The sequence below is a fragment of the Tauraco erythrolophus genome, chromosome 1, assembly GCF_009769465.1.
Source record: "Tauraco erythrolophus isolate bTauEry1 chromosome 1, bTauEry1.pri, whole genome shotgun sequence".
In the NCBI taxonomy this organism is placed as follows: domain Eukaryota; kingdom Metazoa; phylum Chordata; class Aves; order Musophagiformes; family Musophagidae; genus Tauraco; species Tauraco erythrolophus.
In genome coordinates, this window is record NC_141465.1 from 132,801,864 (window position 1) to 132,823,851 (window position 21,988).

The window sequence follows — 21,988 nt, forward strand, 5'->3', positions numbered from 1 at the left end:
TGGGGCCGTAGGTACAACGGAGCAGACTGGAACATCCCTGCCAAAAATGACTCCATGAGATTGCCTTATTTTCAGGCAGGTTCTCGATGTTAAGCCCAGGGTTCATGCCACTTGCGCTTACGCACATGAGTTAGGATCACCCAAGGTTAGGTATCCAGGCATAATCAATGAAGAGAAATAAGACATTCCAACTCAAACTGGAGACAGGATAAGTGGCCTCTGGAAGATAAGGCTGTCCTTCCCCTGACTGCAGGGTGAACCTGTAGGGACAATGCTCCACGGTGTCACATTATTCCTTCATTTCCCTAAACAAGTCCGGGATTCCTCTTACATCTGTAACCTTTATTCCTTTCAAGAGATGCTCCTTTGTGATTATCTAATTAACAGGAGGGAATGCACATTTCACTCCATAACAGCACAGTTTGCCTCACCATGCACTGTTTTACACATGATGTATGTAAAACCCATCCTCACCAGCCAGGAAGGTCCCAAAGTGTATCACTGATCAGGAGCTGAATTTGTGGATTTTTGGCGCTTTGGCTATGAATTAGCCAATTTAGGATGAATTAGTTTTTCTCTCTGATAGGTAGGCTCTAAAATAATGGAATTTTGGTTGGTTTCTGGTGTTCCACAGTTTTTTTTCCTCTGGCATTACTTGAGAAGTTAATTTTAGAAAATTAGCGCCAACCACCCAGCAAGATATTTGTGTGTTATTTGCTGGGGCAAGTGAAAAAAGTCTTCCAACGGCTCACGTATCGCAACTCTTCCCTGCTAGGGCAACAGGAATGTGAGAGGGTGTTTTGCCTTGACCAGGCACATCAGGAAAAGTTTTGCAAGGCTAGTGTAAACCTTTTTGTTAGCATTAAGCTTAGAGAAAGCAATTTCTACAAAGCCTACGGTTTGGTGTTCAAATATAGGAAAATGGACCTTTTAGGAGATTTGCATGTAATCGTTTGCAGAGAACTCCAGACTTTATACTGGGTATTGTGGATCAGACAGAGCATTAGTGTCAGATTGAGAGAGGCCATTTCACGGGCAGCTCATCAGCCTTCCTACTGATTACATTATTCTTTGACGAGTCGGGTTTGAGTAAAGCTGCACAAGCTTTTGTAACGCTCATCCATAATTAGGGGCTTGCGTTTCCCTTAAAACTTTAGATGATGGGAATCGCTTGGGTAAATATTTCACAAGAAATGATATAAATATTCTGTGGCGATTAGGATTGTTTATACTGTCTCTATCAGAAGAGAGCCTTTCTTTCTTGATCCTTGCTTCTTTGATTTTGAAAGAGATACAACCCATCTCCCATATATTTGGAAATTATATTACCTGCTTGTGCTTTTGAATAACAGCACAATCTCAGCCTCGGAAACCGATGTTTCCGAAAATCATGTAGCTAACTTACACAATCTGTTTCTACTGTTGTGCCTACAAATGAGCAAGCTGAGTTTCCGGCTCAGGCAATTGCCCGTGTAATTTTCTGAAAATCTGCCGTATTATTTTCTTGTGTTGGCAAAAATTTATAAGTGCGGCCGTGCTGCTCCAGAGCACCCCAAGCCCCGCAGCAACTGTACTTCAGAAGGGAACAATTTCCTCCCTGCTCCTCTCCATCTTGCTCAATGGGTAATTGTTTTCTGCTGTTTTGGGTCAGGTTAGCAACCTCAAGAGCTGGGGGAAAGGAGATGTGAGGTTTGGGTTATTTCTTGTCCCTTTCTACCTTCTGCTTCGTTGCATAAGGCCCAAATGCTCAATCCGTGATCTGTGCTGGGACAGAGGCAGATAACAGTCACGTCAGGGTGCACCACATATCCCAGCACCACATCATCCCTCACAAAGCCACAGATGTTCCAGACATTTCCCACCCAGAGGAAGGGCTGCCCACGGTCTGCCCTGTAGAAACAAGAACGTTCCTGAGTTCCCCGACAGCAACTTTGTGACTTGTTTGATAGAAAATACACCATCCTGGCAAACGGATAAAGAAAGTCATTGCCTCTCTTCATAGCACAGGGAAGGGAAAAAACTCCATATGGAAGAGTAACACCCACAAGGCTGGTGAAGTCCATGTAACACATGTTCTCCATACTCCACTTCAGTCCAAGTGAATTTATTCATTCCTTCTTAACCTTGCGTGGCCCTTTTTTCCCAATATGCCAGTCTTCATACAGGGCATGCGATTATTTCTCATTTTTGAGGCCCAACTACTCATTTCTTAATTTTGGTAACATGGCAGTTGCCCAGGTTTTTCTTGTTAAGATGATATTCATTTGTCCCCTTTATTTCATTTATTTTCCTCTCTGGCTCCATAGTTATAAATCAAATGCACAAAATTGAATTAAATAAAATAAACATAAGTGCAGGTGGAAATTCAGGAAATATAAATAACTAAGAGTAGTTTTCCAAGGCTGCTTTTTTAATCAATTCTAAACACAAGATATATATTCCCTGTTGAACTAACAATGTTGTGACCACCTATTGTTGAAGAACAGCAATAAATCTGCACAACAATTCCCTACTCCTATGATTCACTGACGTGTTTCGCCAGACAGCGAGTTCAGCTTGCCCTTTTTCCAGAGGTGTTTTATGCTGTCTGCAGGAAAGGCACGATATGCTGCCAAGAGAAAGGAGTGAATGCTGTCTGTCCCTTGGGAAAATTCCTTCTTTCTCCATCTCGGAGGGAGCGAGGCTCCGGGATGCTAAGAAAACTGTCTTTTACCATGTGATAATCAGGGCTCGTCTTCAAATAATATGTTCCCCTTCACCTTGAAAAGCAAAATGCCAGATATTCTCCCACTCCCCTCCTCAACCCAGCAGGATCTCCGACGCCCTGAAATACTAGTGGAGCAAATGACTGCCTTTTATATTCTGCGGGGAACTGAACTCTGCCAAGCTGGCTGGGCACTGCCCTTCCCACCTCATCCCGTGTGCCGTCGGTGATCTGTCTCAGAGGTGATGCTTGGGGACGTCCTGATGCCCACTCTGCCCATCACCTTTCAAATAGACTCATAGAATCATGGAATGGTTTGGGTTGGAAGGGACCTCAAAGATCATCTAGTTCCAAACCCCCTGCCATGGGCAGGGGCACCTTCCACTACACCAGGTTGCTCAAAGCCTCATCCAACCTGGCCTTGAACACTTCCAGGGATGGGGCATCTACAACTTCTCTGGGCAACCTGTTCCAGTGTCTCACCACCCTCAACGTAAAAAATTTCTTCCTTGCATCTAATCTAAATCTCCTGTCTTTCAGTTTAAAGCCATTGCCTCTTGTCCTATCACTACACGCCCTTGTCCAAAGCCCCTCTCCAGCTTTCCTGTAGGCCCCCTTTAAGTACTGGAAGGCTGAAATAAGATCACCCTGGAACCTTCTCTTCTCCAGGCTGAACAGCCCCAACTCTCTCAGCCTGACTCCATAGCAGAGGTGTTCCAGCCCTCAGACCATCTTCATGGCCCTCCTCTGGACCCACTCCAGCAGCTCCAAGTCCTTCTTGTGTTGGGGACTCAAGAGCTGAACACAGTATTCCAGGTGGGGTCTCTTTCACATAAGATGCTTCATGCTTGTAGGGTTTTAATCAAGCAGAGAAGGTGTGGGATAGAAGTCTCTGAGTTGTAGATTTGTTTATTAGTTGATTTCTTTTATCAGAGAGAGGCACCTAAGCGTTTCCGTTGTGTAAGCAGGTCGTGGTTTTCTCCAGCACAAGCCTAGCTATAGTTTTAATGTAGGTCAATAAGATTTAGTTTGGATGTCAATAAAAATCACTCAAAACTGCTGCGCAAAGTGGGGAGAAGACAAAGAAAGAGGTGCATCTGTTTACACTTGCTTTCTTTTGACAGGATAATACACCCACCAGCACAGTACAGCACACACTCCGCTGTCATAGAATCATAGAATCGTCTGGTTGGAAGAGACCCTCAAGATCATCCAGTCCAACCATTCACCCTGCACTGTCAGGGTCCCTAAACCATGTTGCTCAACACCAAATCCACACGGTTTTTAAACATCTCCAGGGATGGGGACTCCACCACCTCCCTGGGCAGCCTGTTTCAATACTTCACAAGCCTCTCTGTAAATAAATTTTTCCTGATATCTAACCTAAATTTCCCCTGGCATAACTTGAGGCCATTCCCTCTCATCCTGTCATTCATAACGTGGGAGAAGAGACCGACCCCCATTTCCCTACAACTTCCTTTCAGGTAATTGTAGAGAGCGATAAGGTCCCCCCTGAGCCTCCTCTTCTCCAGACTAAACAGTCCCAGCTCCCTCAGCCGCTCCTCATAGGACAAGTTCTCTAAACCCTTCACTAGTTTTGTTGCCCTTCTCTAAACCCGATCCAGCACCTCAATGTCCTTCTTGAAGTGAGGAGCCCAAAACTGGACACAGTACTCAAGGTGTGGCCTCACCAGTGCTGAGTATAGGGAGACAATCACTTCCCTGCTCCTGCTGGCCACAGTTTCTGATACATCCCAGGATTCCATTGGCATTCCACATTGGTCATGTCCACAGCCTTCCTGGATCCAATTATTTCACTTCTCTGTGCCTCAGTTTCCTCATCTGTCAGGTTCCCAGACAATCTAATTTTTATCAGTCAACCTGGTAACAGATCCCAACCGATCCGGTAACAGTATTTCAAATCTTACATACTCAATACTTGTAAAGCTCTTAAAGATTCTTGGACGAAGCTTCATAGAAGGCACTATGGGAAAAAAAGCTGATTATTAATGATTTATTGATTGCAGATAATACCATTCTGGGTATCTTGAACGCTCTTAAATCCCGTTGCCTCGTGGTTATCAGTTCTGCGGAAAGTCAGCGTTTGTATATCCACTCCTTTTCACCTCTTTTGGGACAAATTGTAAACATATGGGTACAATCCACTGAATATAGCCTACGAAACAATTTACTGTCCTTCATCTAAAAGTACCTCCGTGAGTGTTCTGTAACCCTGGCAGCCCTTCTGCTCACACTAGCACGAATACACCCGTTTTAAATCAGCTCTTGATCTCTGAAGGCCAACTCCTGCAAGAGACAGGGTAATTCCAGAAATGCACCGTATTCCAAAATACTACAGCCAAACGCGCAGCACAAACTGAAGGCATGTTTATTGTTCGTCTGACTTTCCCCTAACTGTTTCTAGTCTACTTTGATGTGTCTCTTCCTTAAATTTAAAGGGGTTGCCTGAATTTTGCAGAGTTCTTTAGTTAAGTTGGGAAACATTCTTTGCATTAACCTATTTCCAAAGTTTGTGCTTCTTAAGTACTTTCATAAACCTACCAGAGACTGCTAACATACCTTCCCTTGATTTTTTTTTTTAATCTTAATCTGAAATCCTGGCACATAGATAGAATAGAAGTTTATGTTCTATTTTCCTCTGAATATGTGCAAGTAACGTATCATTCACACAGAGACATTCAACTTATATTATTCCTGCCTCGAGTCCAAAGAACATAATTTTGACTGTTCACTGCAAGCGGATATATAAGATTGTTACAAATTGATGCCAAGGGGCCCATACTTGGAATCCATTTTGTTTTCCTTTGAGTTAGCTTCCAAATTGCAAGAGTGTGCATAATGAATGTGTTATCTAGTCCTTCTGGTTTGTATTTTCGAAGGAGAAACAGCACATACCGCGAAGTGACTTGGCCTACTTGCTCAGGTTCCATAGCAACCCAGTATTGCTGCGAATTCATTTGCTACTAATCAATTAGAAATTTTGCTCTGGCAGCTGGAATGAAAGTTTACGGGCCGAATCCTGCTTGTTTTACTTGGACCTGCAGTCGCAGTGAATTCAGTGAGGTACTTGTCTGAGAGGATACAGACTTGTATCTTTCGCTTCTCTCTTGGGCTTATTTTTTGTGAAAAGGTCAGATTTAATTTTTTGGTTTTCCGTCCCAGCAGCGAAAAGGAGACGATTCTCCTCAAGGATGCACTTAAGACACTCTTGTTTTATAAACAGAGCTGCTGACGTGTTAAAGAGGAAGGTACCACTTTGCTCCCCATGCATTTTAACTGGGTATTTTCAGCACAGCTGACCAGTGCACACCTTCCATCCAGCAGCTTGTGACATCTCCTGTTGCACCCACCCCAATATTGCGTGCCCAAAAGAGAATTTTCCAGGGAACACGGCTGTATGTGCCAGTGTCCTTTTCAGTAGCGCAGCCCCCAGTAACGTGGTTAGTATGCACGATTCCTAGGGAACCTTCCCTTGTAAAGGTCAGCTCATGCACTGCTGGAAGTGCATGTAGTGACCGTGAAAGCCTACAGGAACTTCTCATGTGCACTCTGCAATGGTGCAGTTGATTAAGACCCAAAGTTCTCATTAAAGAGGTTTTGATTTTGCTTTTGTTTTTTTTTTTCCTTATGAATTTTCTTTTCTTCTTGCCAAAATTGCAATACTGGGAGATGGGGAAAGTCCGTATCAAAAAACTAAACCTGCAACCATGTGGAAATGACAGAAAGTTTCTGATGTAGGCTGACAAAAGCACTGACATTTTGCTTTTAGAGTTACGATTCCAAATTCAGCTCATTCTGCTCGTGGTCTTTATGTCCAGACAACAGACTTCATGTATAGATCTGCCAAGCATGCTGTCTGACCAGCATACAGGGAGAGCATTGGAGGTCGACTGTCATTGACCACACAAATTTTTTTGTCAGGGGTAGTCACACCATTAACCTCCTTTTTATGCATTTTTACTGGTCTTTGGGTAAATGAGTCAGAGGCTTGAAACAATTTCTTAAATCTCGTTCGTCTCTCTCAATGTCTGGAAAAATTCATCCTCTAGTTACAAAGTACACTGAAAAACTGCATGGGTTTATAGGAAGACACAGGTTTAACACTTCCTTTCCATTTCACTCATCTTCACACTAGAATTCAGGCTCTGACTTCAGAGTCTTAGAAATAAGCAAAATCCTGTTTTGTGACAAATGCATAGCAAATCAAGAGCACATCAGAGTTAACGCTGAATCTCCAGTTGCACGTCAGGGTCTGTGGCAGGGAAAGCGGTGCTCATCCACTTGCACAGGCTCCCTTTTTTGCTCCCTCTCTCCAGCTCCTACTGGTAGTTAACACAATGGGAAGGTTATAGCCTTGGAACTGTAAAAAGGGTCAGGGAGTGTGAAGTGGATTCCTTAAAAGCTGCATTCCTAAAGGAGGAACTTCTCTGTCTGGAGGGTTGTTGGAAAGAACGAGACCCAGACAACTCCACTGCTGATCATAACAAAACATACAGGGCTCACAACCTGGCCACTCAGTTCATGCAAGAAAACGTAAGCTCTCTACCAAGGGTGGCTTCTCCTTCGGGTGACCACAGTCACTTGGGTGCCTCTGAGCACAGGTACAATCCTACGTTCTCCCGAGTTCCCAGTCTTTGCCTCCAACACCACCATTTCTGCTCTAATTAGCAATTTATAAGACCTGCATATGCCAGGGAGGTGATATCCAAGGGATTATCATGAGAAAAACTGATAACCAAGGTGGAAAGAAACTTAGCAGAACCAGCTTTAGGGGATTTAAATGTTAAACCCACTTTATTGTTTTGGGTTTATGTCCTTTTTCTAAAGCGTTCATGTTGTGTTTAGTAAGAAAAATCGTACAGCTATGTTGTGTGCTATGTTATGTTTGAAATGTGTATTTTTAGAAACAGATTGTTCTTTAAGTTTCCTAGTTTTCTTATGCTGACTGTTATTCTTTTATTTTGATGGATTTTGCATGATAACATTCCAGTATTTGGGAAAATGTGGGAGATTAATCATTATGACTTTCAGATCAAATGTATCAAGGGGAAAAGCTCATGTTTAAATGCATTGTCCTGTATTTTAACCTATGTCTGTGTTCGTATTCCCCCTGTTTTTATTGATGTACTGCACATATCTGACCTCCGCGTTTGCCCGGCAGTTTTTTTTTCACCAGTTCGCTGCTTCTGATTTCCCAGTTTTGTTTAAAAATCTGACTGGAAGACGGCCCTGATAACCATTAATTATTCACAGCACCCTTTTCGAATTGGATCCACTTAACCTCCGCGTACCTGATGCGATTTCCTCGCAGTCAGTAGTAGCCCCTCCTTGATCAGGTGCAGTTTTATGCAAAATATTATCCCAGAACCCAATTTGCTGCATTTCTCGTGATTTAATCAATGAAACGACACCGCCTGCACCGAGCTTTGCTCCTGCCCTGACGCCGGGCCCTCTCCTCCACCTCCCGCCCGCGTTCCGGCGGCTTTCAGGCCGTTTGCCTCATAAACTCGCTAAGGGAACGATTAAACCCAATCCCCAAACCGACTCGACCCTTTTCACCCGAAACCTGAAATAATTTACCTCACAACACGCCGGGCAAAACTTTCCCTTTAGCACAACGCAGCCCGGCGCCAATTTGGCCTCGTTGAGCGAGCACGAAGCGTTACCTGGCATCGGGGGCTCCCTCCGATGCCAAAACCTTAAAAAAAAAGCCCCGCGGGACACCAGTTTTGACGGATAGTCGCGACCCGAAGGACAGCGGCGCACCGCTCCGAGCAGCCGGCGGGCAGACATGTGCAGGCGGCCGCCCCTCAGGCACGCTCGGGGCTGGGGGGCGGGGGGTAGAGGGGGGGGCGGCCTCCCTTCGTGCCCCGGCTCAACTTTTTTTGTCTCTCTGCGTTTCGTCGCTTTGTGTTGATTTTATTTCTTGTTTTGTTTTGTTTTGTTGTGTTTCCCCTCCTTCCCTTCTCTCTCTGTGTGTCCGTGTGTCTGTGGCCCGCAGGTCCCCCCCTGCGCTGTTCGTCCGCCTCCTCCACCCCCCCGAGCAGTCCCCCTCCCCCCCCCCCTCGCCGCCGGCCAATGAGGGCCCGGGGCGGTTGCCGGGCAACGGCGCGGCCCCGCCGGCCGCGGACTCTGACTCTGAGGAAGAGTTTGTCCCTAATTCATTCCTAGTTAAAAGTGGCTCTGGGAACCTCTGTGTCGCCGCCAACGGTGAGTGACTTTCTCTCTACCTACTTTTCTTGGTTGGCTGGGGGTGCGGCTGTGCCCTTTTTGGGTTGGTTTTGGAATTTTGGTGGGTTTTTTTTAAAAAAAAAAAAAAAAATGGGGAGGTGGGTAAAACAGAGGGGAAAAGAAAAAATCACCTCGTAAAGGCTGAAAAATGCAGCGTTGGAAAGGTTTATGTTGGCTGCTGGGCGGTGTGGTGTGGGATGAACCACTCGCTGTGGTACCTGGGCAGAGCTCAGAAGCTTCACCTGAGTTGAAGGTTGGACCCCCCTTCTTTTTTTTCTGGGGGGATTTTGGTTTTGTTTGGGTTTGTTTGTTGGTTTTTGGTTTTTCTCCTGGCTGAAAAACTCACCAGAGGAGCCCCCTTCCCTGTGCGGGCAGGGGTCCGGCCGGGGGGCTGGCGAGGCGGAGGGCCGAAGGAAGGTGTCCGGGTGGGCTCGCTCCACCGCCAGCCCACGCAGCGGAGAGCGGCCCGGAGGCTCCCGCCGCTGTCACAAACCTGTCACCGAAGGGCTGCGTGCATGGAAAAGGGAATGCAGAAAACTCAGAGTTTCCTCGTGAGTTGTGACAGTGGCATCGGCCCCTTGTGCTCAGCCTCAGAGGCCAGAGGAGAGTGTCTGTGTCCACATCTTCCTCAGAGGTGCTGAGAGATGCCCTCAGGGTAAGTATTTGAGGCAGCAGTAGAACCCTGTGCTTCTGGGATGCTCTGAGGCTGCCCGACCAGAAGCCGAGGGTGCTCAGCACTGCCAGATGGACCGTGCTGCTTAAACAAATTTCAAGAAGAGGAATGAGATTCACGGCTCTCTGCTGCAAAGACAATGAGTCATAAACAGAGAGGTAATGCTCATTGGCAAAGAAATGTGACATTTCATCAAGGGTAGTGTAACCTGATGAAGTGCAGATTACAGCAGTGGAATAGCAGTGGCCACTCTGGCTGCTGCCATCCGGCTTGAGTGATAATTGCTCACAGGTCTGATTTATGATGAAGGAGAAGGCATTCAAAGATATCTTGAAAGAGAGAAAGGTGAGAGAGAGGTTTACTGCAGCTGGCAACAGCTTAACTCCATTTATGTTAAGCTTCTAAGAAGGTTTCCTAGTATGCTGTTATCTCCAAGTAAGGAGAGAAAGTTTGACATTTAATTTGTCGTGTCCCCCCTCCTCCTTTCCCAGCTTCCCTCTTCTTTTCTTTTGTTGCATTTGTTATGGTAAAAACAAACTTTCCCTTCAGGGTATTTCAAAGGAGAAGGTTATCTCCTCTGAATTGTCATCCTAAGGAGAGTGGGGGGAAATACAGTGTTGTATTCATTCAGGAAGCTGCTTAGAATTCATATCCTCTGTTCAGCTTCCCCACTCCCCTCGCACCCTGTAACACATACACATCTGAATCCTTGCGGTTGCAGTACATTGAAATCTGAAATCATGTAGATGAGCCTCTGGTTCGAAATAATGCCAAACTCACGCTCCGCCTCATGTTTCCAACATCATAATGTATGCACTTTCTCTTTGTTCTTTAAAGGAATATATATGGACACATACACGCACACCCTCCAGGTAGAAAGAGAGAAGAAAGGGAAAGCAAGTGAGATTAAAGACCTTAATCTCTTCTTTTACTAATTAGCTGAACAACAGAAAAAGCATTGTTCAGAGTCCACAGTGGGTTGACGACATTATTGTATTATTGATGTGCTGGTGAGTAAGTTAGACTTCAGGCTTTTCAGCTGCCTGCTTATTTATCCTCTTTTTTTCTCAGCACTTTTTGCATCGGCTTGTAGACATACTACATTCCCTGAGGCCTTCTTTGTGGGTAGGATTCAGCAGGTTGGTAATAAATATGTCCCACACAAAGACAGGGCGTCTGGGGTCTCATTTGTGTGCTTATTCTAGTTGTTCAGTAATCAGAAGTGCAGGTAATGCCCCCACGCTGGTGACCTGTTAGGATAAGCTCAGCGTCACTCTTCTGGCGGGAGGAAAACAAAGGTGACTTCTTTTGCCACCTATCAACCCGTAGTCTGAGAGTTCACATGAATAAGCAGCACAGACCATACAAGCCCATCATGTCTAAAACCCAGAGACTCCTCTGACCTCTGTAAATGGATTTAATTGCTTTAGTTCCTTCAGGTTCTGTTTCTATGAGGCTTAGTCAGCTTAAACTTTAAATGACAAAAGCAGATTTTTATGTTCCTTGAATGGTGAAAATTAGTAAAAGCTTATTTTGGTTAGGACTAAGATTAATACAGTTAGAGCACTCATTCTTGGAGAATAGTAGCTGTCTCAACAGCAGGATAGCCTGAGAATGCTGTCCAAAGGATTTGTGTTGCACTTTTTAATTGATTGTGGCTAGGTTTTCCTTCCACAGCTGTGTAAACTCAGCCTTAGAGAAGTCCATCCAAAGTAAGTAACACCCAGGGAGCAGCACTGCTGTTGCAAATCCCCATGTAAATTGCAAATATAATGCACATGGAACTTAAGAAACATGCTACTTTTTGAAGATACAGTAGGCTATTCTTTCTCTAAGTTCCTTTCATTCCAGAAAGGTAATAATGTCCATAATATTATTCCTACACTTCCAAGAAAATGTCCAACTAAACTTTCAAGTGAAGGCTGGAACAAACTAATAAGTATATAAATGTGCAAGCATCTTTTAAGGCTTTTTTTTTTTTGTATTGGATGTATTACAAGCCATTGTTAGGGTGGGTTTTTTACTTACAAGGTAAAAGTAATTTAGAATATTAAAAATCTACAATTCTTACTGTAATTATACTATCAGCAGGTTTTTAAGGAAAAAAAGACTTTTCAGACTTGGACCTTTTTGCTTTTGTTTGTTTGGTTTTGTTTATATATCAACTCCAGAAGAATTTATTTTACCTAAAATTACCCAAAGTGACTAGGATGTGAATGTCTCCATTTTGTACCATCATAGAATGGGTTGGGTTGGAAGCGACCTTTAAAGGTCATCTAGTTCCAACCCTCCTGCCATGGGCAGGGGCACCTTCCACTAGATCAGGTTGATCAAAGTCCTGTCAAACCTGAACTTGAACACTTCCAGGGATGGAGTATCCACAACTTACCTGAGCAACCCATTGCAGTGTCTCTCTACTCTCATAGTAAGTAATTTCTTCCTTATATCAAATCTAAATCTATACTCTTTTAGTTTAAAAACAGTACCCCTTGTCCTATCACTTCAGACCCTGGTAAAAGTCTCACTCCCATCTTCCTTAGAAGCCCCCTTTAACCACTGAAAGGCCTCACAGAGCCTTCCCTTCTCCAGGCTGAACAACCCCAACTCCCTCAAACATCTCAGGATGTTTCCTTTCAGAAACCTTAAACTTTCCAGATTTGAGGATTCCAGCACTATTTGAAAAGGAGGCTGCCTTGGAGTATCTTAGTTGACATCCAGAAACACTAATTAATTCTTCAGATTTCTCATCAGTCAGTATCTGTACATACTGGTGTGTAGATATATGTGTATGTGACTGATGAGAAGCCAGAACTGTCTGAAGACATGCAATCGTTTATCTGATTGTTTTAAGAAACTGACAAATGCTGTGTGGGATCCGAACATCGGTCCGTGCAGTCTCTGACAGTCGTACGGGAGGAGAAGCACAAGCCAGTGGGGTTGTAGGGAGGATGCCGACTGGCTGGGAACGGTCAAGTGCCAGCCAAGGAAAGGGTTGTAGAGGTTGGTGATTGGCTCAGCAGCAGCAGCTTTCTTCCGTTTGAACCAGTAAATAACATGAAATTTTTATTTTTTTTAAATCAAGTGTCTTTAGGGAATGGTGTTTAGGAAGAGCACATTGGCCTGACCATTGCTGTCCGCATCCCCCAGCATCCCCAGCTGCGGCACTGGGGACGTTAGCAGGTACATCTCTGCTTTCCCTACAGCTGCGAGGTAGGGAAATGACTGTTATCCCCCTGGGGAGCTGACGTGCAGGATGACAAAGAGCAGATTTGGAAAAATATATGAAATCTGTGGAAAGCTGACATCTAAATTCCTTTGAGAACGCTGGTCGTGTTGCCTCGTGGTCAAAGCCGAAGTGTGTGGCTTCTTCCAGCTCTTTCGTCAGTGGAGGGGGCATCCACGGTGATGTGCGTGTTTGTCGTTTTGTGGGGGCTGGTGTGTCTCTTTAAGTTGCTCGTGTCAGGCAGATGGGAAGGCTGGATGTGGACATTTGAAACAACCTCTGCAGAGGGGAGCCATAAAATCCAAAATCACCTCTCGTTTTGGGCGTTTTAATATTCTCAAATACAATTTCAGAGATCAGGTCATGGATTTTATTTAATTCTAGCAGAAGTAAGGAGACACCAGAAAGTTGTAAGAATATCTAAAACTGAGTGTCCAGTCCTAGAAACTACTTTATTTCGGTGACACTGGAGGTAACATCTACTAAAGTCTCTGTAGGAAGGAACTAATAGTTTGGAATCCTACCACTCGCTTCTGAATGTGTGTACCCCAATTTCTTTGGCTTCTTCCTCAAATACATCCCTATTCCAACCGCTCTTGTTGCTCCCCACTGATCGAATCAGTCCTGTTCCTTTGCCACCACTGAGGGCATTTACTCACTAAAAAAGCAGCGGTGGAGGGTCATGCTGCCAGCCACCCACAGTGACGTTGCTGCTGGAGAGAGGGTGACGATAGTGACGATAGGCAGGAGTGATTCACTGTTCTTAGACTTGGAATTCCAAGGGGAGTGCTCAGCGTTGTGTGAAGCATGGACAATGCAGCCCTCACCTCAGGCAGAGATTGCGTTGTCAGTGGAGGGGAGGAGGAAGAACCACGTGTGTACATAAATATGCCAGGGTCAGATCCCAAAAGATGAACGCGACTTCCATAGGATCCTTGATTTCAGTGAAAAATAGGCCAAATCAGGACCCCAGAAGCCCCCAAAACCACGACGTGCTGCTTCTACTTAGTGGAACATGCGTGAGCGAGCCACTTGGCCAACAAAATCCGTAGCCAGGGAGTTAATGCAGATTTGTGTGCTGCCTTTGCCACATTTTTGTTTAGAGTGCTGGACAATTTGAAGCAGTAAGTCTCCCTGAGATCTTCCTTCTCATTACTAAGTTGGACCAACCTAGACCTCCTGATTTGTAAGATAAAAAATGTGTCCTATTCTCTGTTTAGGATTTTTTAATCTTTAATGATCAGCCTTGAATTGTTGAAGACAATCACCATTTCTAATTTATCTCCCTTTCCTGTTCTCCAGAAAGAACTTTCCAGCATTTTGTTAAATGGTTTGGTGCAGATTTGTGAAGATAAATCCTTCACAAAAAAGCTGATGAGGATTACTACAGCCTTATTTATGGTTGTTTGGTTTTTTTTTTAGATAGTTTGATTTGATATAAATCGTAGATTTCTGGCACTTTACAATGAGTAACTGACCAGATCATCTGCCACTACTGCTGCTCTGGCTGGATTTCTTCAGGTTCTAAAAGGAAGTCATCTTCCAGAAATACAGGGCACTTTCTGCTGAAAGTTTTGGATCTACCTATGTATGTGCTCAGTGTTTGTTTCTTTAGTACCTGTGATGTGTTTGGTGCTGCATAGTCTGCCACGCAGAGACTGCCGTTCTCAGACTCATTCTGCAGCCCAGCGTGACCAGCCAACCAGGCATCACTCCTCTGGTCTTCAGGTCCGACTTCAGACTCGTGAGTTGTCCTGGAGGAGTCCTGCTCAAGGACAGGGTTTGGTGTTTACAATGCTGATGGAAGAGACAGTCGCAGAGAAATCAAACTGCAGCAGGGAGCCCAAAAGCCACAGAATTTAAAGCATGATGTCATGTAAGGCTTCTTAAGGAGAATTTTCAGGGATCTGACTGAAGAGAGCAAAAGAACCTTTGATAATATAATCTTAATAATTGATATTTTGCTCATCTAATAATTAATCCCAATTAAATTTAATTTTCTTTTATGTAAGGCTTTTTTTTTTTTCTTTCCAAAAAGGCTTGTGGACGGAGGGTCTATTCTCTTGCTGTGTTTTTTCCTTGCACGGAGCTTTCTGTTGCTGCTTTCTTTACTACTTGAGTAAGTGTGTTAAGTAAGAATAACAATTAATCTCTGCGTCTTTTATTGGAAATTTTGCAGAGTCCATTAGTAGTCAGTGTTACTCATAATAGTAACTCATAGTTATAGAAGGGAAACTGAGGAATAGGAGGATATAGCCAATAATTTTCTAAGTGTCTTTTAAAAAATTAAAAATATTCTTTGGATTATTGTGTTCCCTGTTAAACTTTTTTAACACTATCACACCTCCCTGCAACATTGCAGAAGTTCAGGAAAAAAACATCTCAAGCAGATGAAAGGTTTCAAAAGATGTTTAGTTTAGCAGTAGTTTTAAAATATTCTTTAATAATAGAACATTTTTTAGAACAGTGGCAATTGACGAAAAAAGGTGGTAACAAAGGAGCTTGGAAAAAAGTATTTTGAAAACCAGTTTTACATAATTTTTCACTGAATTATCCTCTAATTTGGGAACATGTTCAGAGTTCAGCCTGAGACACCGTGACCTAAATTCCTCCCTTTTAATTTTAGTCAGAAAACTAAACAAGAGACATATTAATTACAAGCTTTCAATCTGGTTAGAAGCATTTCAGGCCATCAGGGTCTGAATCATCCTGAGGAGATTCCTCTTTTTCCACTCATTGTGGAAAGAGCTGTGGTTGACTATGGGTCCATCGGAGCCAGAGAAGTTAGTCAGGAGCCTCAATCTGGATATTTTGGCTTGATTTTCACAGTTGTCATCTGCTTGAATTCACGGAGACCATCCAAAAATTCACTGTTGTGTTTGAAAATTTGCCCTCCAATCATTCCTCCAAATTTCCCTCTGTTGTAAAGATGACAACAAGTTTCAGGTTTTGAATTCCCAAGCCGCCGCCTCCTAGACCTTTGAAGATCTAGCAAGAAGTTGTAAACTGGCAGATGTGAGGAGCATCAGATCATGAATGATTCCTGCTCCTATTCACTGAGCAGCAGAGCCATCCTGTTGAGGTTTTGTTCCTCCTGTTTCACTCTTCCTCTTAGGAGAAAAGATCAGAACAATTTCGGCGTGCAAGCTGCAGATCTTTTGGAGGACATGAAGCTCTAGAGGTGCCCACTTACCTTGCTGTCCCTTAAGCTCTTGCCCCACGAATTCACTTCGCATCCTGAGAGTATTTGTTTAACCTGGCAGTTGTTTGGCTTCAGGATGAGCCAAAGGTGAGAAGCAAATCATTTGCCACAGGACTAGATTCTTATCGCTGGTATTGGTGGGAGGCATGGGGATTAGATTCCCAGCAGAACGAGGGTCAAATCCTGACCCAGCTCAAATCCTTTTGGCTCAAACAGGGGGAGGGTTGGTCAGGAGAGGATAATATGAATACATACAAGTCAGGGCAGATTTTTTTTTTTGCTTTAGTTGAAGAATCAATGCCCCAAAGAGAACAAAGTGAAGCTGTGATTGTCACATTCAGTGAAGGGTAGCAATGAAATGAGTCACCTTTCCAGGCCTGTAGGGAACACACTGAATCAGTTAAAGCAGATTTATAGCTTTTTAGCTGTGATAAAACCGTATCAGTGTGTATAAGAATTTACATAGGAGTAGGGTGGGTTTTTTTTTCTTTCTTTTAATGCAAGCCACATTGGAAAGTGTGCACAAAGGAGCCCCACTCTGAGGAAAGACAACTGGAACAAATTATATGCATTCAGACTTGTTAAACTGAATTGGCAGCAGAAATATTCCTGGTAACCTGAGCATTACAGCAGCATTGGTATAGTTAAGGTTATGTCAGCATTTCCATTAGAAACCCCTCGTTTCAGAGGTTTATATCTGCAGTAAAAATTCACTGTGGGTTGAGACTTGACAAGCTGTGCAAGGTCTCATCTGAGATGGATTTTTATTTTTTTTTTTTACCTTTTTCTTTACAAAATTGGGGAGAAAAATCTGTTTGAAGAGTCAAGCTACAAGAGCACAAACAAAAATAGCAGCATTCTGGCTTTGATCCTTCCTGATGTTAAAAACTCCCCTTTCTTTCTTTATAGTGTAACTATCAAATGTGCAACAAAATCTTGCTCTGAAGAAGGAATTAATCATTACACTATTAAAGGAAATGAAACATAAATTTATGGCCCATTAGATGCTTTTTCACTGCAGGACTGCCAGTGTTTTGGTCTACCTCAGGTTATACTGAGAGATTTGTGACTAACATGAAACAAAGCCCCCAAAGGAGCGGATTCTGTGTGGAAAAAAAATGCTTCTGGGCAGCTTTAGTAGAACAAGACATTGAAGGCAGAGTTGTCCAGAGACTGGAGTATTAGGAATTCACCCTTCTGGTTTCTGCCACAGACTTCTCAGCTAAAAATCTTATCCTCGGTTTTCTCCATTGTAAATGCAGGATATAGGAAGCTATTGGCCTCAGTGTCCTTCCAAACTATATCCTTATCTGTATGATGCTACTGGAGCTAGCCCTGGTTTACACTGCGGTGAACGAGAAGACAAAAAGGGACCCATAGCTCCATACTTGCAGACTTGCAGGTTGCAGAGACTAATATTTTTTTCTAAATCTTTTCCAATTTGGCGTGCATAGTATTGAACTTCTTAGTTCTGGGTATGTATCATCTCTGGGCTGATGCCTGTATGGCTGAGGATCTTGTAGGAGGCTGTGGGTGCTCTCAGTTCCTGCAGGGTTTTGTCTTCTACACTTTGAAAAGTTGTAGATGATGTTCATCAGAACTTTTTCCGTTCACCAGATAAAAGCCGGTGTGGAAGTGCAAAGTATTTTAAAATACAGGAAGGAAGTCTGATGCTCGTGTACTCGTGACTGCGTTGTGTTATTACTGTGAAATGGATCTCTCAGTTGGGAATGAGCTCAAGCTTTGGGAAGGCTTGTTCCATTAGCTGTTTTCAAGCCACATGTCTCCATTTTAAAATGAGGACCTGGAGGCTTTGAACTTTATTTATAAGCTGAAATTTGCTGGCCACTGTGAACAGTGATTAATTTGTAAGGGAGAAGATGCCAGAAGTCTCGTTCTGACCTGTGTGTTCTTTCAAACTAAACATCCAATAACTGCATAGCCTCAGAAGATATCTCCCCCCACTTCCTCCTCCATCGTTTCTGGGCTTTGCATTATTCACTGTGTTTATTGTAACACACTATTAATCTCAACCACAGCTTTCAAACCATCATGTGACCCCAACAAATTCTTCAACTAAAGCAGCGATAGCTTAACGTGCTCTGGGTGGGAGCTTTGAGGCTCTGAGTAGAAGGGAAAGGATCGGGTTATAACGTTTGAGGCAGTAACTCAGAGGAAAAAGTGCCTTCTGTGGATACAGCACAAGTTTTATGGAAAATGATATTTGGAACATGACATGAGGGGATAGTGCAGCTCCTTGCTGCGTGTGTATGAACCACGGTGTATCCTTTGAAGTTACTTCCCATCTGTACCTGGGTGCGAAGCAGTAGGGTTGTTTTGTTCAAGAGAGGGCAATCCTTAACCCTGTGTCTAACAGCAGGTCCAAGCCCTTTGCGCCCGTGCTTGGTAGTAAAGCTGATGTGATAGACAGTTATGGCACAGAAGCAGCCTTTGATCTTGGAGGGATTTATATGAAAGACTGTCACAGTACCTTAAGAGTCAATTGGGTTAAGCCTTTGAGGACTACAAGCCTCGGTATACGCATCCCACATAAGAATTCATTTTGCTGGCAGTTTGGAAAACACCAGAATTTGAAGGGTTAAAAGTTTGGTTTTGGTTTTGGTTCCTGCCATGTAAATGGAGGCAAAAACCCCAAATACAGATGGAATAGCTGGTGTAGTGTTTTCAATGTGTGATTGGAATTGGCTCAAAATCTACGACGACAAGGTCAGTATTTTGTAGTAAATAATGCCTGGAAATGGGAGTCAGAAGATTGGTGACAGTTTGTGACCTTGACCAAGTAACATAAATGCTAGTGCCTGGCTCTTCCATGAGTGAAATGGAGGATAATGATCATTGCTTGATTGTTACAAGCTCTGGAGATTTTTAGATTCTTGACTGAAAATGAAAAATACTGGTTTTCTGCTCCCACTCCATTCTGCTGCTACATCCACAGTGTCGCAGGGCTTTACTCCTGGTTTTCAACATGTGCTCACATCTGTAGGTAAAGGATGGTGATGCCACAAAGTTTAGGCACTCTTTTAGTAACATGTCTTCAAAGTCTACCCTGACTTTTAACAGGGAAGATTTAATAGATCTTTTTTCTCTTTCTGTGTAACAATTAGGCCTGTTAATGGAAGCCTACTTAATTAAAGCCTTTTCCATAAAAAGCAGATAAAGTGTAGCAAAAAGACAAAATGGTTCAAATCGTAAAACAGTATGACAGAAGCTAATAAAATTCAGACATTTAGGATATCACATTTCTGCTTACAAGAGGTCAGCTGATATTGATGTGTCAAAGCAGCATGAAAATATACAACCATTCACTAAAGGCAGCAATAGTGGGGCGAGAGACCAGTGACTCCGTGATATTTGGACTACTGAGCCCGAATCCGTCCCCTTTACTCATCAACTGTCTCAAACAGCAAGTAGCCTCGTTGGTAAGAGTGGTCAGAATAAGAAGGCAGGACTGGCCCTCATTAATTGCCTCCTAATTGTTCCTAACCTTTCATTCCTCAGGACATCAGCATTCCTCAGATATTGACCCTACAAAATACAGCAAGGGCATTTGGGGTGCCTTTTAGAGTAGCCTAAAAATTACTGTGGTCACTTCTTGTCTTTCTTACCTATCCTAACTGAGGATGCTCTGGCAGTAAATTACAGGGCAGTAAATTACAGGTGGTTTTTACCTACTGTCTTAAAATGCATTGCTCCTTTCTGGATGATCTGAGCTTTTTTTTCTGTTATGTGAAATTTCTGTAGGTTTTCAGGGTGTTTCTAGATATCCCGTCAATTTAGTCTCTTAATCTCGGTGTGTTTCATTTTCTTCCTGTCTAAATAAGACCAAACAGAAACCTGCCTCTCAGAATTACTGAAGTTAAGCAGGTTGTAATTTCAGCATTTTGGACACCTCAGGATAATAGGCATTCGATAAGTACAACATGCTGTAAATAGGGAAAAGCATTCTGAAGCCGTAAGCGGCTGTATTTATTTTCCGTATTTGGGGGGGAAGGGGTGTTGCGGTGGCCAGGCCGGTAATACAAGAGTCTGTGTCATCATCATATGCACTCTTCAAAACCAGCCAGCCATGACAGCTCAGGAATTGGACTCTGGGTTCTCCCACATGAGGAGAATCGGGCTTTGTGACCTGCTTCAGAAAAATTAAAGTAGCAACACATGCCTCATTAGCATGGCAGCCATGGGAGTGGGCTTGGGGTGTAATAAAGTGCTGCGAGACCTTGGAGTGCTTCAGGAGGAAAGCTGGCAAGTGTAAAATCAATGCTTTTGATACATGAGGTGGTAATGGAAGCAGCACAGCGCAGAAGTGGTATGATGGGATGATTTAGTCACAGCGATAAATCTAGCGGCAGCGCCGTGGCAACGTGATAGGACACAGCGTTTCACAAGGAGCGCGGCAGGAAGAGTCATGCATTAGTCAAGCCTGGTGTTGAAGCACGTGTGGGTAGGGGTTGCGTTACTGGTAGAAATGACAGAGTGGTTCATCCTGGCAAAGAGACTGAGCTGGTAAAACAATCATACTTTGTAGTAAATGAGCACTTCACACAGAGGTGCCAATATCGGGATTCTGTATAGGTATTTCTGGAATAAAATTGTTGTGGTGAAATGAAAATCAGCATGGATTATTCCAGGTTAAAACCAATGCTTGCACACTGGAACAGGTTGCCCAGAGACAATGTAGATGCCCCCTCCCTGGAAGTGTTCAAGGCCAGGTTGGATGAGGCTTTGGGCAACTTGGTGTAGTGGAGGGTGTCCCTGCCCATGGCAGGGGGGTTGGGACTAGATGATCTTTGAGGTCCCTTCCAACCCAAACCATTCTATGGTTCTGTGATTCTACTGACCCCTTCCTTGCCTTGCCCTGCTTAGCCCAATGTGGAGGTTTTGTAAAAATTCTCCAGAGTCTTGCCTCAGTAGTAAGACTACTACCACTTGATGGTTCCTTGAGCTATGTTTTAATATAAATTAGCTCTTTTCCTTGCTACTCAGTTTACATAACTCCTGCCAAAAGCACCTTAAACAACTTCTCTCCCTAAAACCGTATGGCTACATGAGGCTATCACACAGATCTCCCTTCTACCTCGAGCCATATAGCTCCTCATACAGGCATCTTGTTTTTAAATTCATTCCTCCTCTTAAATTACCATAATTTTTCCTGCCCTTCTTTGTATTGAAGTCAGTTTTTCTACACCTCTCTAACAGTGTGGGACGACTGAGGTTAGTAAAGCTTCACATGTGCAGTGAGTACCCAAAGAAAGACAGGTCAGGTAAAACCCGAAGGGAGTGACATTGCTTCCTGCCATTACCGTACTCTTGATTTGGAAAAATACCATTAGGACCGGTATAGAGGAGTGGCAGGTCAGAGGAGACAAAGCAGATTTTAGTGGTTTCGTAGAATGAGTTACAGAAATTCTTACTGTTGCTGCCTGTAACTTTTCTGATACACCAATGAAACTTGAAACAAGAGGTCGTCTCAAAGGGTAATAGCTTCCAGCCAAAATGTGCTTCAGTCTACCAGACCACCCATCCTTTCTTTATCAACGAGGTCAAAATAATAGCAGTACTTGACACTTTTACACAGATGGGTAAAATCTTTCGTTTCACCAGTAGATATTTCCAGAAACCTAACCCATGTAAGTGTTTTTAAAAGCAGAAGTAGTTATATTGTGCCTTTCCTGTGCATATCTCCTAAGTAATTAGGAAACAGTAGGTCTCCTGGTACCTCCTCGAATCAGATAAGTGCGATTATCTCAATTTTACAGAGGTCACGAGTGCCGAGCCCAAGGTCACCCAAGCATTCTGCGATACCATGGCGGCGGGATTCATCTCCTCTTATTCTCCTGTTTTGGTAACAACCACTACACTGTGTTCTCTCCCAAAAGCTGCACAGAGACACTTGACAGAATTGAGCGCTTTGGT

At 43.6% G+C, this 21,988-nt stretch overlaps 1 protein-coding gene across 1 annotated transcript in view; it reads left to right on the top strand.

Annotated features, from left to right (window-relative positions):
• TENM4 (teneurin transmembrane protein 4) overlaps nt 1-21,988 on the top strand; it is a 380,735-nt gene that overhangs the window by 87,737 nt on the left and 271,010 nt on the right. The window contains 2 exon segments of the mRNA XM_086614637.1: nt 8,727-8,762; nt 8,765-8,935. Coding sequence (XP_086470763.1) covers nt 8,727-8,762; nt 8,765-8,935 — 207 coding nt within the window.